The following is a 16,333-nucleotide window of genomic DNA, read 5'->3' as shown; positions in this document are numbered from 1 at the left end:
ATAAAGTTGTTTTTTAGGTTAAATGAAATATAGAGCTAGGTAAAACTAACTAAACAGGCTTTACATGCATTGTTTATTTGCCATTTACATCCCAAAATTAGTTGTACCTCCAGCTTTTAGGACACGGCGATTTGGTGCCCGAGCCCAGATGATCCCGAAATCGCGGGCGTCAGTTCCAGGCTCGGGATCCGAATAATTCGTTCTGACGCGTCTGACGTTGAGCGTGGAAAAAGGGACGTACGATGAAATACGGTACAAAACAGTGGCTATTTCGTGGGCCCAAAGCGTATGGGTGGGACGGCGCTCGCGCACGGGATCTCTGGTCCGTGGACCAGATCGTTACCAGTCCAACCGAGCCAGGGATCAGATAGGTGTACGGCGACGGAAGTGGACGGCTGAGCCGTTTGTCCCTCTCCCCCCACCTCTGTCTCCGTTCTGAGTAGGTCCTTGCGGTGGCGCTCGTTCTGCAACGGCGAGCACGGGGAAATGGAAGATGGTGGGGTTGAGTTCCTGCTTGATGCCATTGACAGGTAAGTGGTCTCAGATCTGCCATTAGTTTTTTGAAGATTTGCTCTTCAGGCTGTTTTTCCTTGAAGAAGAGACCTACCGAACGGGCCCTGGTGGCGGCCATTGATATCTTCTTGCAGGTTCCCATTACGAGAGGAGTTCGCGGACAACCTCGAGCACCCAGATCCGGTTCCCCCGGTTCTTGTTGCCAAACAGCGGAGCCGACCTTGCCGTTCCTACGGACTCAAATACTGGATCTGGTTGCGCTCAACAGCTCGGCGGCCATGGGAATGATATGGCAGGAGTTCGAATCCGCCGTCGTGCGGATGCATCACCGACGAGGTTGGCCCAGTCTACTAACAGAGTAAATCCAGAGGCACCTGGGAGGACAAAAAAGGTGTGAACCCAAATCCTCCTGCTGTTGGTCTGTCACTGTATGTTCGTCACAACTGCACAGGATTTTGTCGGAATTTGTTTACTTCTGTAATCGTTAGAAAAAAAGTCCATATACACCAGAAAGTAAGCTTGGCCATTGCATCCCATCCTTAGTGGTGCCTTGTTTAACAGTCGGAACCACATTCATCGTACTATTAGTATTCTTGTAGTAGGACTATTAGACTGAATATTGTTTTGGTGGAAGAACTCGTAGACTGAATGTGTACGTTGCCAAATTACAGGTTATGGTTGGGCAGTGAGTCGCCAGATGACGATGTACTCTAAAGTCATGGGCTATCACTAGTAGAAAAAGGGTCAAATGTCAAGCACATTAATGCCGGTTTGCTTTTGAGCCGGCATTAATGTCATTAGTGCCGGTTCCAACGGCTAGGCGGTAAGAGCTTTTTAGTACCGGTTTGTGGCGAACCTTTAGCACCGGTTCGTGCCACGAACCGGTACTAATGAGGCTGTGGCCCCACGAGCACCTTTAGTACCGGTTCGTGGCACGAACCGGTACTAGAGTTTCTTACTAAGCTGTTTTTTAGTCCCACCTCGCGAAGAGAGAGGCACTAGGAGCGGTTTATAAGCCCTGAGTGCAGAGACGATGAAGAAGAGGCGCAATGCTCACATTCACGTTGCTTAGCTTCAAGCCTTGAGGAATAGGGTAGACTGCATGGAGCTATGTGCAGTGCAGTCTACACTATTCCGAAAGGCTTGAAGCTAATTAACGAGCATTGCGCCTCTTTTTTATTTTTAATAACTTCTTACAACTCCGGACTTCTTGTGCTACAGCAAAAACTGGACGCGCTTCGTGTACAAACTGGACAATCTCTTTTGGAGTATCAGGGCTTCGGACGAGAACTCATCTGTTACACCGGCACTTCATTTTTTAAAACTTAATTGAACTCCAGACTATTTGTTACAGCAAAAACTGGATGCACTTCGTGTACAAACTGGACAATCTCTTTCGAAGTATCAGGGCCGGTTTCGGACGAAAACTCATCTATTACACCGGCACTTCATTTTTTAAACTTATTACAACTCCAGACTTTTTTTGCGTTCAGTAGGCACCATTCAAAGTGACGTCATCAATTTTCAACACTTTCTCACATCATTTGCTGTTTTTCAGTCATTTACCGATTTGTTTTCAGAGCTAAATGACCGTGAAATTGAAAATCGCTACAAAATGAACTCTGAAATGTTGAAACTTGGCATGGTATCATCATTTCACCCACATAGCATGTGCAAGAGAGTAGAGAGGATTACGTCAAAAACTGGACGCACTTCGTGTACAAACTGGACAATCTCTTTTGGAGTATCAGGGCTTCGGACGAGAACTCATCTGTTACACCGGCACTTCATTTTTTAAAACTTAATTGAACTCCAGACTATTTTTGCGTTCAGTACGCATCATTCAAAGCGACGTCATCAATTTCCAACACATTCTGACATCATTTCCTGTTTTTCAGTCATTTACCGATTTGTTTAAAGAGCTAAATGACCGTGAAATTGAAAATCGCTACAAAATGAACTCTGAAAATGTTGAAACTTGGCATGGTATCATCATTTCACCCCACATAGCATGTGCAAGAGAGTAGAGAGGGTTACGGCAAAAACTGGCCGCACTTCGTGTACAAACTGGACAATCTCTTTCGGAGTATCAGGGCTTCGGACGAGAACTCATCTGTTACACGGGCACTTCATGTTTTTTAAACTTAATTGAACTCCAGACTATTTTTGCGTTCAGTACGCACCATTCAAAGCGACGTCATCAATTTTCAACACTTTCTGACATCATTTGCTGTTTTTCAGTCATTTACCGATTTGTTTTCAGAGCTAAATGACTGTGAAATTGAAAATCGCTAAAAATGAACTCTGAAAATGTTGAAACTTGGCACGGTATCATCATTTCACCCAAATAGCATGTGCAAGAGTGTAGAGAGGGTTACGGCAAAAACTGGCCGCACTTCGTGTACAAACTGGATAATCTTTTTCAGAGTATCACGGCTTCCGACGAGGACTCATCTGTTACACCGGCACTTCATGTTTTTTAAACTTAATTGAACTCCAGACTATTTTTGCGTTCAGTACGCACCATTCAAAGCGACGTCATCAATTTTCAACACTTTCTGACATCATTTGCTGTTTTTCAGTCATTTACCGATTTGTTTTCAGAGCTAAATGACTGTGAAATTGAAAATCGCTAAAAATGAACTCTGAAAATGTTGAAACTTGGCACGGTATCATCATTTCACCCAAATAGCATGTGCAAGAGTGTAGAGAGGGTTACGGCAAAAACTGGCCGCACTTCGTGTACAAACTGGATAATCTTTTTCAGAGTATCACGGCTTCGGACGAGGACTCATCTGTTACACCGGCACTTCATGTTTTTTAAACTTAATTGAACTCCAGACTATTTTTGCGTTCAGTATGCAGCATTCAAAGCGACATCATCAATTTCCAACACGTTCTGACATCATTTGCTGTTTTTCAGTCATTTACCGATTTGTTTAGAGAGCTAAATGACGGTGAAATTGAAAATCACTACAAAATGAACTCTGAAAATGTTGGAAATTGGCATAGTATCATCATTTCACCCGCATAGCATGTGCAAAAGAGTAGAGAGGGTCACCTCGTGTACAAACTGGACAATCTCTTTCGGAGTATCAGAGTTTCGGACGAGAACTCATCTGTTACACGGGCACTTCAATGTTTTTTAAACTTATTGGAACTCCAGCCTATTTTTGCGTTCAGTATGCAGCATTCAAAGCGACGTCATCAATTTCCAACACGTTCTGACATCATTTGCTGTTTTTCAGTCATTTACTGATTTGTTTAGAGAGCTAAATGACGGTGAAATTGAAAATCACTACAAAATGAACTCTGAAAATGTTGGAACTTGGCATGGTATCATCATTTCACCCGCATAGCATGTGCAAAAGAGTAGAGAGGGTCACGGCGAAAACTGGACGCACCTCGTGTACAAACTAGACAATCTCTTTCGGAGTATCAGGGTTTCGGACGAGAACTCATCTGTTACACGGGCACTTCATGTTTTTTAAACTTATTTGAACTCCAGCCTATTTTTGCGTTCAGTATGCATCATAATAAAACAGAAAATAAATAAAACAGAAAAGACAAAAACTATATAAAAAATTACTCAAAAATAAATAGTAGAAAATAAATAATGCAGAAAAGAAAAAACTATATAATTTTTTTATATTCACAAAGAAACTAAATACATCAAAAAAAACTCAGAAATAAATAGAAGAAAATTATATAAAAAATTGTTGGGCGCTGCCCAGTGGGCCTGCCAGGCCTAGGGTTTGCAAATACAGGCCCAGAAGGGCCAGCAGGCTCACAGGGCAGCGCGCCGAAGTTAGGCCCAGAAGCCTGCTATAGAGAGGAGTTCAAGACTGCAGTCGCGCCGGGGCTTTTAAACTGGTGCGGGCGCCCCTCGGCTAGCGAGGTGGGACTAAACTTGCCCGCACCGCTTCTGCGCCAGCGCACCCCTTTAGTACCGGGTCGTGGCTCCAACCGGTACTAAAGGGGATCCGGTACTAAAGGGGCAGTTTCCCGCCCTTGGCCTGGCGAAAATTGTCCTTTAGTACCGGTTGGTGGCTCCAACTGGTACTAAAGGCCCCTCCTATATATATGGCACTTACGAAAAATTCAGTTTCATCGACCACCACTTCTTCTCCAACTACTTCGCACGACATCGCCGCCGCCGCCGCGCCGTCGCCCATCGCGCGCCACCCTCGCAGGCCCCGCCGCCCTCGCCGCTCCCGCCGCGCGCCGCCGCCCGTCGCCGTCGCCCCGTACTACGTACGTCGCCGTCTCGATCGCGCCGTCGCCCCCGGCCCGCCGCTCGTCGTCGCGCCGTCCCCGTCGCATCGCCGTTGAGCGCCGCCGCCCCCCGCTCGTACACACACACACATACACACACACACACATATTGTTTTTACTTATTTTCTGTTTTCTGTTGTTTAGATTAATGTTAGATAAATTACGTAGATAAGAATGTTAGAATGTTAATGTTAGACGAATTATATGGAAAAGATGTTAAATATTAATGTCAATTTTAGATGAATTAGCTAGATATTAATTAGGTATATATATGAGATTTGAACTAGTTGAATTAACATAACTAGTTTATTTTTAGTATGAAAATTAAAAGAACAAGTTTATTTTTAGTAAGAAAATTTAGGTATATGAGATTATTTGAACTAGTTGAATTAATATAACTAGTTTATTTTTAGTAAATGCTTAGTTGAACTAGTTGAATTAGTAGAACTAGTTTATTTTTAGTAAGAAAATTTAGGTATATGAGATTTGATGATCTAATTAAAATATTACTATATATAGCTACTTTATATATTTTAGTAAGAAAATTAATAGAACTAGTTTATTTTTAGTAAATTCTTAGTTGAATTAATTGAACTAGTTTATTTTTAGTAAGAAAATTTAGATATCTGAGATTTGATGATCTAATTAAAATATTACTATATAGAACTAGCTACTTTATTTTAGTAAGAAAATTAATAGAACAAGTTTATTTTTATTAAATGCTTAGTTGAATTAGTTGAATCAATAGAACTAGTTGAACTAATAGAAGTAGTTGAATTAGTTGAATTAATAGAACTAGTAAGTGTTTAATGTTTCACCTATATGAACATAGGAAATGTCGTCTGACGACGAAAAAGATTTCATTAAGTGCGAATACTGTGAAGACCAGCGCGGCCTGTGCGGTAGAAATTTACTTGTTGATGATAGGCGCTTCAGCATCAAGCTGGATGAGACCTTCGAAGTGGATACAGTAAGTCATAACGACAAGTCTTTTTTCATAATTAAGCATGACTTATATATGCTTCATTTGCTTCAACTTATAATTTTAAATTTTCACTATTCTACTAGCGCATCCCCTGCCATGCAAGAATTTTTGTCTTGGATAAGATAGGTTTCAGTGCTATGGAAACTATGGAGGTAAAGAGAGTTTACCTGAAGACCGAGCATGGTTATACTTTCAACGTCAAATTATACAATGCAGACACGTACACCTATTTTGAATGCAAAACTTGGCAAGCACTATGCAAGGCTTATGCATTTGAGCCTGATATGGTTATCACCTTTGATATTCATCCGGAAGATGATATTGAAGGTAATAGAGACATCTGGGTCGATGTGCAGACGCCTCCAGTTCTACCATTATGTGAGTTTCTCAACCATATTTATGTCTTTGATATTGTTTATTCAAAAATAGTTGACAACTAATTTCTATTGACAGCTTATTTCCATTCAAGCAAACATGTCCGGCGCTTGGTAGACAGGACCTCCTACTGTCCCGGAGCTGAACTAAACTGCGAGGAGATAAGTCATTTTGTTTCATGGCTTGAGGATCTTCATACTGTTAAGACAAATTTTCTTCCTGCACTTAGAAATGTTAGTACTCAAAACGTGCGACCAATAGTGATCGTATTGAACTACGGTCACATCTATTTACGAAAGATGGTAAGATTTTTACTATTTGTCCTGAATGCATCTTTTGCATACATTATTTTTTTGCTAAACTTTCATTGCTAAGTATATTAATTACTATACGATGTTCTTCAACAGGGACTCCCGATGACAGTTGTGCCTCAGTGGATCGAGACTAAAGGTCACATGTCAATGGTTAGCTTACGGCCAAGATATCCTACATTGCACATGAGTGCATTCAGCATTTCAAAAAGCGATGAATGCTTAATAGTGAAAGATTGGAGCAAAATTGTTAACGATCCCAGCAGAGAAGTACTAGGGGGCAGCAATGAGAAGCGCAGCCCACGATTAGGAGACAGGTTCATCTGCATGCTCCAGTATGATGAATCCGGAGAGCTATACATGTTCTATGCTATTTTACCTGAGAGAGAGCAGCAGGAGTGATTTAGCTACTTCATGCTCTTAGTACTTTTGTCCTCTCATGTCCGTGTTCTTCGTCCTGAACTTAATCTCAAAGGGTGATTTGCTTTTGTGGTGTTATGAACGCTTATAATATGATGACCATGTTGAACTCGATGATATCTTTGATTCTGGTACAAGTGAATGTTTTTTCTTTAAGCTAGTGTTGGTGCTGATTAGATAGCGGTAATGACTATGATGATTAAACAGTGGTAATGACGACTATGATGATTTTTAGCTAGCTAATTTACTGTTGTTGATGATATGATGCAAGAGTTTTTATATTAATATGATGATGATGATGATGATGATGAGTTATTATATCATTTATAAAATAAACCAAAGATTAGTTTCAGCTGGATATCCTAGCTAAGTGATCAAGTATATGCCATATCCATATTATACTTGATCACTTAATTATAGGTGATCAAGTATAATATGGATATGGCATATACTTGATCACTTAGCTAGGATCCACATGCATCCAGTCGAAACTAATCTGCGGTACTTTCACCTAATGATTTAACAACTAAAATAATCATTAAATTAAATGGAAAACACAAAATTGAAGGAAAAATAAAAAATAATACGAAAACACACCCAAACATTTAGTACCGGTTGGTGGTACCAACCGGTACTAATGTCCTGCACGCACTCAGGCCTGGCTTGTGCCATGTGGTGGCACTTTAGCGCCGGTTCGTGATGAACCGGTACTAAAGGGGGGGCCTTTAGTCTCCACTCTTTAGTGCCGGTTGCAGAACTGGCACTAAAGGCCTTACGAACCGGCGCTAAAGCCCGGTTCTGCACTAGTGTATAGAATTGATTGGCTAAAGAAAGTAAACGGAATAATTGGAAAAGTCGAGCATCAGTTATCCATATGCTCCTAATTTTCCTATTTTCTCCGTGTTGTTGAAGATCAACTTTCAGTTCATGTTCCCGGTGCATTTCATGGATTGCCGGTCATTATATATCCTGGATACCGAGAAGATTATGATGGTGCTTGACCCAACGGAGACAGATCCGTCGGATGAGATGAAGATCAAACATGGGCCGCTAGCAAGGAAGTTTCAGCAGAAGTTATGCACCCTATTCAGTGACATGTTCGGACCCGGTTTGGTTGAGACCACTGGATGGTCGTTTGTGTACCCTTTGGTGGCGCAGCACGAGCCATGCATTAGGCGTGCGTGAGTACCCTAGAACATACCTAGGCATTTCAGGTTGATAAAAGAAAATTGCCTACAAAATTCCTAAGTTCAATGTTGTTTCCTCACAGGGAGAGTAAATTGCAGAAAACCACCAGTTTGAGGGCTAGGTTAGCAGAAATCACTACGTTACAGTTTCTTGGCAAGAAACACCAACTCTCTCGTAAACAATTTGCAAATACCACTGATCGGCGGATCGGGCACCGATAAGTGGATTTATGACAGGTGGGGCTCGGTTTTTGCCGACGTGGCGCTGTCAGCTGGTCGGACAGCCGTTAGACGCTGTTAGACGGCGTCGTTCGTTCTGTTTCCTCTTATCCCCCGTCTTCTTCCCCCGTTTCCCCCTTATTCTCCCCTGTTCCCGGTTGTGCGGCGCACCGTCCCCGCCCCCCGTCGCAGACATGAGTCCGGCGAAGTCGAGCGATGCTGGCGGCGGCGCCCAGCCATCCACTGGCGAGATGTGCGGGAGCTCGAACCCTACGAAGGCGACGGCAGAAGAAGAGGAGGAGGAGGACCCGCAATACTCGGTGGAATTCAGGGCGGCCAGATCATTCGCCGCGGCGGTGAAGGGAAATCCAGTTGGAAGCCAGCACATTGCTTCAGCTTTCGGCGGCGTCTAGTGAGATCCCAGTCCCATTCCCCTCCCCAATCACATTCCCCTTCTGTTGCTAGGGTTAGGGTTAATGTAGTTCTAGGGTTTGTGTGTGTTGTAGTTCTAGGGTTTGTGTGTGTTATAGTTCTGTAATTAGAATGATATAGTTCTTTAATTAGATGCTTACAACTAGGGTTTCTGTAAATAGAAGGATATGAATTGTTGCACTCAAATGATGTTCTGCTCTGGTCTGTACTAGCTTGCTTCAGTTTTCCTTAAGTACTTATAGTGCACTATTGTATTATTATTTGCAGTCTTGAAGATGAGGTTTGGGAATTGAGGATGCATTTTCATGACAGAGATAATATTGAAAGGAGTATGATGATGTCAGACATCACATATTACAATTTGGTAGCACTTATGGAGACAGAAGGGTATGGTTTTAGAGATTATATGTATTATGTGAGGGACCCTGGGCTAGGGATTGAAGGAATGGAAGAAATAGATGATGATGATAAGTTAGAGGAAATTTTAGACCACATAGCAGAGCAGAATAACAAGATATTGAATGTGACAATAGTTAGGGCCAGTGCATGCAAGTTCCCAATATAAATACCAGTGTTAATGTCATTGAGATGCAGACCCCAATAGAACAAATTGGAGAGTCCAAACTGTATCAGATTGATGATGAAGGAGTGTTGTTCAATGCTGAAAATGTGCATGTAGAAGCTGAGAGTTGTGATGCAGGAGGAGAACAAGAGCCAATGCCCTTGCAGTTTGACACACAGCAGAGCAGAATAAATGTGAGCCTGGAACCTGCTTTAGGTGATGCAGTAGTGGAAGAATACCATGTGACTGACAATTCAGAGGAGCAACTGTTAATAGAGCAAGAAATGGAGGAGAAAAGGAGAAATGAAATTGAAATGTTTAGGAAGAACAAGAAGGAAAGAGCGAAGGAGACTTGTTTGAACAGGAAAGCAGCAGTGATGGACAATGAAGAGGATAGTGATGATGATGATCTGGTAGAATAGGTGATATCTTAGCTAGGCTTGAGGAGATGAGAAGACAGAGGAATGACCCAGAACTTCATTTTGAAGGGGACACAGATGTTGAGGAAATGTGTGACTCAGAGGTGGATGATGAGCTGTATGTGCCACAAGGTGAAGAAGAGGATGTAGAGGAGGAAGAGGAGGAGGAAATGGAGGAAGAGGAACAAGAGGATGAGCTAGGGCAAGATGTACCAAACAAGAGAAGGGCCAAGAGACAAAGAAAAGGCCCAACAAGCAATTCACATGGGAGTATAGAAGACATGTTTGAGGAGGACTGGATTCCATCATCTGATGAGGACAAGAAACCACAAGACCTTGGTGTGGAAGATGATGATGGTGCTGAGGCATTGGCATATGTGTTGCCCAATGGTAGAAAAAAGCAGAGCAAAGAAGATGAAGAAGAGGTTATGGTTTGATGAGCACAGAGCTCATCCAGAGGAGCAATTTGTGAAGCATCTTTGCTTCTTAAATGTGTACCAGTTTAGAACTGCACTTCAAACCCTGCACATTGCTCAAAACAGGAACTTTGTCTACCATAGAAACTGTAGTGATAGGGTGATAACACAGTGCATAGATGAGCAATGTCCCTTCTATATAGCAGCTTCTCAGATTGCAAATGAGAAGTCATTTACAATTAGGAAGGTGTATTTAGTGCACACATGCCCTTCTATGTCAGAGAACACTAAAGTCACTGCTAAGTGGGTGTCAAAATTCTGTGAGGAGGCTATCAGAAATGACCCATGCACAACAATCACAAGTATTATTAATACCGCAAAGAGCAAGTATGGTGTGGACATATCAACACACATGGCATACAGGGCAAAGAGGGCAACAAAGGCTGTTGTGTTAGGAGACCAGAAAGCCCAGTACACCAGGATTAGGGATTATTTACAGGCTGTGTTGGATACAAATCCAGGTTCAAGATGCATTGTGACAACAAGATATCTGAAGGAGCATCCAAGCACTAACCCTAGGTTTCATGCACTGTTCATATGCTTGAATGGATGCAAAGAAGGGTTTCTCAATGGCTGTAGACCATTCATAGGTAAGTCAATAGTATTTGTGCTAAGTGCTACTAATGTTTGATTTCATGTGCTAATCAATTGTGATTTCATTTATTTGTTGTAGGTCTAGATGGTTGTTTCATCAAGCTCACTACTGGTCAACAAATTCTAGCTGCAACTGGAAGAGATGGGAACAACAATATTTTACCCATTGCTTTTGGAATTGTTGATAAGGAGGACACTAACTCCTGGACCTGGTTTTTATACCAGTTGAGACAAGCATTAGGTGGAGAATCTGGGAAGTTTGGGAACTACACAATAATTTCAGATAGGCAGAAGGTAATCAGTTGTAATTACTTTCTTTATTTACTTTCTTGTATTTACTTTCTTTATTTACTTTCTTGTATTTACTTTCTTGTATTTACTTATTGTACTATCACACACACAGGGCCTTTTAAAAGCCATTACCAGAGTGTTTCCCAATTGTCCCCAAAGGTTTTGTCTTAGACATATCTACCAGAACTTTCAAAATGCTGGGTTTAGAGGGCCTGAATTAAAGCAACACATGGATGCGGCTAGTTATTCATACACTGAACATGGTTTTAAAACTGCAATGGCTGAATTAAAGAATGAGAGTGAGGCTGCTTGGGAATGACTAAGCAAAATACCTAAACACACTTGGGCCAGACATGCAATGGATATGAACTGCAAAACAGACTTAGTTGTTAACAATCTAAGTGAGGTTTTCAACAAGTGGGTTCTAGATGTCAGGGCTAAACCAATTAGGACCATGGTGGATGGAATTAGGACAAAGTTAATGGTCAAGTTCAATGCAAATAGAACAAAGACTGAGACTGTAAGATGGGAAATTTGTCCAACATATGCTGAGAAATTAGAGGAAGCAAAGAAGTTTGCAAGGAACTGTCATGCTTTGATGGCTGGGCCTAATCTTTACCAAGTCACTAGTGGGGAGAGAACTTATGCTGTGAACCTACAACATAGGACTTGTGGGTGCAAGAAGTGGGATATGACAGCAGTTCCTTGCAATCATGTTGTTTCTGCCATACACAAGGCTAAGCTTCAGCCAGAGGACTTTGTTCATGATTTCTTCAAAAAAAAGATGTACCTGGCAGCTTACAGTCCCATTATATATCCTGTACCTGGACCTGATATGTGGCCAAGGACAGACAGTATGGACATTGAGGCTCCAGTTTTCAAAGAACACAAGGGAAGGGCACAGACTAAGAGGAGAAAGGGCCAATATGAGAAGCCAGCTCCCAAAGACACCTCAAGAATGACCTCGATTACCTGCTCTAATTGCAAAAAGGTTGGCCATAGATACACCAACTGTAATGTTGCTTTGAATCCATCACTGGCAATGAGAAAGAACATGCATGAGGTAACCAATGTCCTAATATTGACTATTTGATGTTGCTTTGAATTCATCTTCCTGTTCTTACACTATTTGATCTTTTTGTAGCCAAGCAGCAGCTCCTATGAACCTGATGCAGCCACACCAGCAAGGAGGGCCTCTTCTGCTGCTGGTGCTGCTGCTACTGCACCATCACCAGCATAGAGGGCATCTTCTTCTTCTGCTACAGCACCTGGACCAGCAAAGAAGAGGGCCTCTTTTGCTTCTGCAACAACACCTGGACCACCAAAGAAGAGGGCATCTTCTGCTTCTGCAACAGCACCTGGACCACCAAAGAAGAGGGCCACTTCTGCTGCACCACCACAAAGGACAGTTGCTGGTAGTTCATCATCTGCTGCAAAGGGTAAAACAGCAGTAACTAGATCTTCAGCTGCTGCAAAGGGAGCAAGGGCATCTTTCTTGCCTCCAAGGACAACTATTGTTTCCCAAAGAATCAGGAAGCCCACCCAGAAAATTAGAGATTACTTGACTGCTTCAGGTGCTCCATGGGAATGATGCATTTTAGGTGTGTGAAAACTCTTGTGATGATGGTCAGTTTGGTTGTGTGTCAAAATACTGTCAATTTGGTTGTGTCAAACTACTATTGAGATGTTTGGTTGTGTCAAAATACTGTCAATTTGGTCAGTTCGGTTGTGATGATGGTCATGTAGTTGAGATGTTTAAGTTAAGTTGTGATACTATAATGCTTTAGATATCTTTTCTGGTATTTTGTGATGATGAGTTTATCATACATTTTGTGATGATGAGGCTAAATGTCAACAAAGCCATCAAAGATGCCAAAAAACCCTAGGTGATGGCTAAATGTCGACAAAGCCATCAAAGATGCCAAAAAACCCTAGGTGATGGCTAGATGTCGACAAAGCCATCAAAGATGCCAAAATACCCTAGGTGATGGCTAGATGTCGACAAAGCCATCAAAGATGCCAAAATACCCTAGGTGATGGCTAGATGTCGACAAAGCCATCAAAGATGCCAAAATACCCTAGGTGATGGCTAGATGTCGACAAAGCCATCAAAGATGCCAAAATACCCTAGGTGATGGCTAGATGTCGACAAAGCCATCAAAGATGCCAAAATACCCCAGGTGATGGCTAGATGTCGACAAAGCCATCAAAGATGCCAAAATACCCTAGGTGATGGCTAGATGTCGACAAAGCCATCAAAGATGCCAAAATACCCTAGGTGATGGCTAGATGTCGACAAAGCCATCGAAGATGCCAAAATACCCTAGGTGATGGCTAGATGTCGACAAAACCATCGAAGATGCCAAAATACCCTAGGTGATGGCTAGATGTCGACAAAACCATCGAAGATGCCAAAATACCCTAGTGAAGGCTAGATGTCGACAAAACCATCGAAGATGCCTAAAAACCCTAGTGAAGGCTAGATGTCGACAAAACCATCGAACATGCCTAAAAACCCTAGGTGATGGCTAGATGTCGACAAAACCATCAAAGATGCCTAAAAACCCTAGTGAAGGCTAGATGTCGACAAAACCCCAAAGATGGCTACAAACCCTATTTGATGGCTCAAATACATAAATTCTAAACATATCAGATTTCATCCAAATACTCTAAATACCATCACATTTAGCATTAATTCAAATCCATACATAATCATAGTACTAGATTAGTACTTTACAGATCCATAGTTCAGGAAATTAAAACCATAATCTCATTATAGCACAGCCAACCACACCCTACAAAAGGTAAGCAAATGCCTAATGATAGTGCCCTCTTCCACAGCCAGGTGATCATTCATTTAGGATGGCCTTGATCCCCTGCAGCTTCAAATTGCTCTCCTGCAGCTTCACATTACTCTCATGCAGCTTCACATTGCTCTCTTCAACACTCTTCTGCAGCTCATCAATTTGGATCTGCAAGTTCTTCCTCTCTTCAGCTAGCTTGAGCTTCATGTTCCTAATGACACTGGCCTGAGCAGCTACCAGGTTCTTCACCATCTCATACTTCTCCTCCAACTTCTTGGTATCATCATCTGTCTTTTCTATCTCTACCCTATGTTGCTGGGCATCCACAAGTGCATTGACATCTTCAACCAGCTTCTCATAGCTGGCCTGCAGCTTTTTCTTCTCTTGTGTCAGGTTATGAACTTCAAAAGAATTCATCAGAGTGTCCTCAGCCCTCTGTCTCTTGTTGTCTTCATACATCAACCATAACTTGTGCAATGCATTCTCAAGGGTATTGGGCCAAGCAGGATCAATCCATTTAACTAGTCCACAGTCTCTACCTTCCTGAAATAAGGTAGTATTGAAAACCATATTAAAACCTTTCATCACAACCAAAGCTAAAGATATTATATTTAAAAACTCCCAAGATAAAGTACATCAAAAAGAAAGCACTGATGTTCTGGTCTCAATTATACAATGATGTGCGGCTATTAGGAATAAACTAACCCATGCATCCACTGTACTTTAATCTAATTAACATTGTTGCCAGAGTAAAAAATGACTGCCTAAACACTCTCCTCAGAGTAAACAATGACTGGCTCAACACTCTCCTAAGAGTAAACAATGACTGCCTCAACAGTCTCCCAACTTAACAATAAATAAACAATGGCCAAATCCTAACAATGATTGTGCTGTCACTTAGAAGCATATACCTTCTCAGCGCAACAGAGAAACCTCCTCCCAGTTAGAATTCCTTCAAAAGCAACGCGCCTCTCTGCTAACTTCCCGTGACCATGGCACAAAACCTGCATTTCAACTTCAGGGCCCTCGAAATGGGAGTCCTCAGTTGAAGCAGGGACCTGGGAGTGCAAAGAAATGCATAACATTTCATCAGCTAACACAGCTAACACACAAGCTCCTTTGAGAAAAATATCCCCAAATCATAGAACAAACCCTAACCCTAGGAAAATATCCCCAAATGCATACCTGCATTCTGCCGTCGTCAGAATCAGAGCTGATGTACTGCCTAGTGTGCTCGCTGCTGTCGTCCCTTTCACTCCAGGACACCATGACGATGCGGCGGCGGCGGCGGCGCGACGCGGAGCTGAGCGGCCGGCGGCGGCGAGCAAGAACAGAGCGAGAGCGAGAGCGTGCGAGAGCAAAGTGAGAGTGAGAGTGAGAGACAGAGGAGCGAATCACTTAAGTTCACGTGCGAGAGCGCCGTCTAACGGCGTCTAACGGCTGTCCGACCAGCCGACAACGCCACGTCGGCAAAAAACGGGCCCCACCTGTCATAAATCCACTTACCGGTGCCCAATCCGTTGATCAGTGGTATTTGCAAATTGTTTACGGGAGAGTTGGTGTTTTTGCCAAGAAACTGTAACGTAGTGATTTCTGCTAACCTAGCCTTCAAACTGGTGGTTTTCTGCAATTTACTCTCACAGGGAAGACAGTGGCGTATATGTCGCTCACTACGTCCTGGAGTTCACCGGTCTATACCTTCGATCAACTATAACCCAGGTATGGAACCGCCTAACCTATTTCTTGACTAGCTGAAACTGATAGGCATATTTGATGAAAGTAATTAATAGTTTTCTCTTATTTTTGCTTCATCACAGGGTCAGATTGAGCACCTACGCAAGAAGATTGCATACGAGATAGTGACCATGAAGGGGACAAGGGAGATACCCCGGAGTTTCTGTACGAGGAGATCATTGACTGACGAGAAAGACATTAGCAATTCCAGTCTGCATGCAGTTTTGGCTGTGCGTGTACTTATCGTTAGATGGGCACGTTTAAGTTCTAGCGTTATTTTGCATCAGAAAACCCTACGAGCATTGTGCATCTGGAAAGCTATGGGCATGGGATGTATTCCTAATGGAGATCTAATTAGAGTAATTTGAACTACGTACGTGTTAGAGATTATGTGAACAGATGACGATCTGTCTGAATATAAATATGCTGCAACTACTTGTGGTTATTTGATTCACTGCTTAACATACATGAAGTGGCTGACCGTGATCAGATGATACGGAAAAGAGAATAATGGGTCAGTTCCAGAGATGTATTTAAGACGGGCTCGTCTGGTAGCCGTCTGTGAGTCCTGCATGGTGAACGGCTCAGGCCGGCTCAGAAATATGGCTGAACCGTGCCTCAACTGCCTGTTCTGCGTGTACAGTGTGACATGCGGTCGCATTCATTGCGCTGCTGAGCAGTGCTAAATATGGAGATATACAATGGTGAAATACAGCAGTGGGCGCGTATCCACATG

General features: G+C 42.5%; 2 protein-coding genes and 2 long non-coding RNA genes across 4 annotated transcripts; 3 read left to right on the top strand and 1 right to left on the bottom strand.

Moving 5' to 3' along the window:
- Positions 1-309: 309 nt before the first annotated feature.
- Positions 310-1,162, top strand: LOC109768474 (uncharacterized). Its single transcript, XR_012188480.1, has 2 exons — positions 310-530; positions 648-1,162. It is a non-coding gene; the product is annotated as an uncharacterized lncRNA (long non-coding RNA).
- A 4,971-nt stretch (positions 1,163-6,133) lies between these two features.
- On the top strand, positions 6,134-7,083 carry LOC141027680 (uncharacterized). Its single transcript, XR_012189384.1, has 2 exons — positions 6,134-6,450; positions 6,556-7,083. It is a non-coding gene; the product is annotated as an uncharacterized lncRNA (long non-coding RNA).
- A 2,644-nt stretch (positions 7,084-9,727) lies between these two features.
- On the top strand, positions 9,728-11,378 carry LOC141026667 (uncharacterized). The gene is made up of 4 exons (XM_073503511.1): positions 9,728-10,129; positions 10,200-10,764; positions 10,848-11,062; positions 11,172-11,378. Exons 1-4 carry the CDS (start codon positions 9,728-9,730, stop codon positions 11,376-11,378), a joined length of 1,389 nt encoding a protein of 462 aa, XP_073359612.1.
- Positions 11,379-13,890: 2,512 nt separating this feature from the next.
- On the bottom strand, positions 13,891-14,883 carry LOC109768472 (uncharacterized). The gene is made up of 2 exons (XM_073505685.1): positions 14,775-14,883; positions 13,891-14,406 (listed from the first exon to the last, which is right to left on the bottom strand). The coding sequence occupies exons 1-2, from the start codon at positions 14,871-14,873 to the stop codon at positions 13,909-13,911; spliced, it is 597 nt and encodes a 198-aa protein (XP_073361786.1). The 5' UTR covers positions 14,874-14,883; the 3' UTR covers positions 13,891-13,908.
- Positions 14,884-16,333: the final 1,450 nt, after the last annotated feature.

The sequence above is a fragment of the Aegilops tauschii genome, chromosome 7, assembly GCF_002575655.3.
Source record: "Aegilops tauschii subsp. strangulata cultivar AL8/78 chromosome 7, Aet v6.0, whole genome shotgun sequence".
NCBI lineage: Eukaryota > Viridiplantae > Streptophyta > Magnoliopsida > Poales > Poaceae > Aegilops > Aegilops tauschii.
Note: the sequence above shows the minus strand (reverse complement) of the source record. Positions and strands in the feature narration are given on the sequence as shown.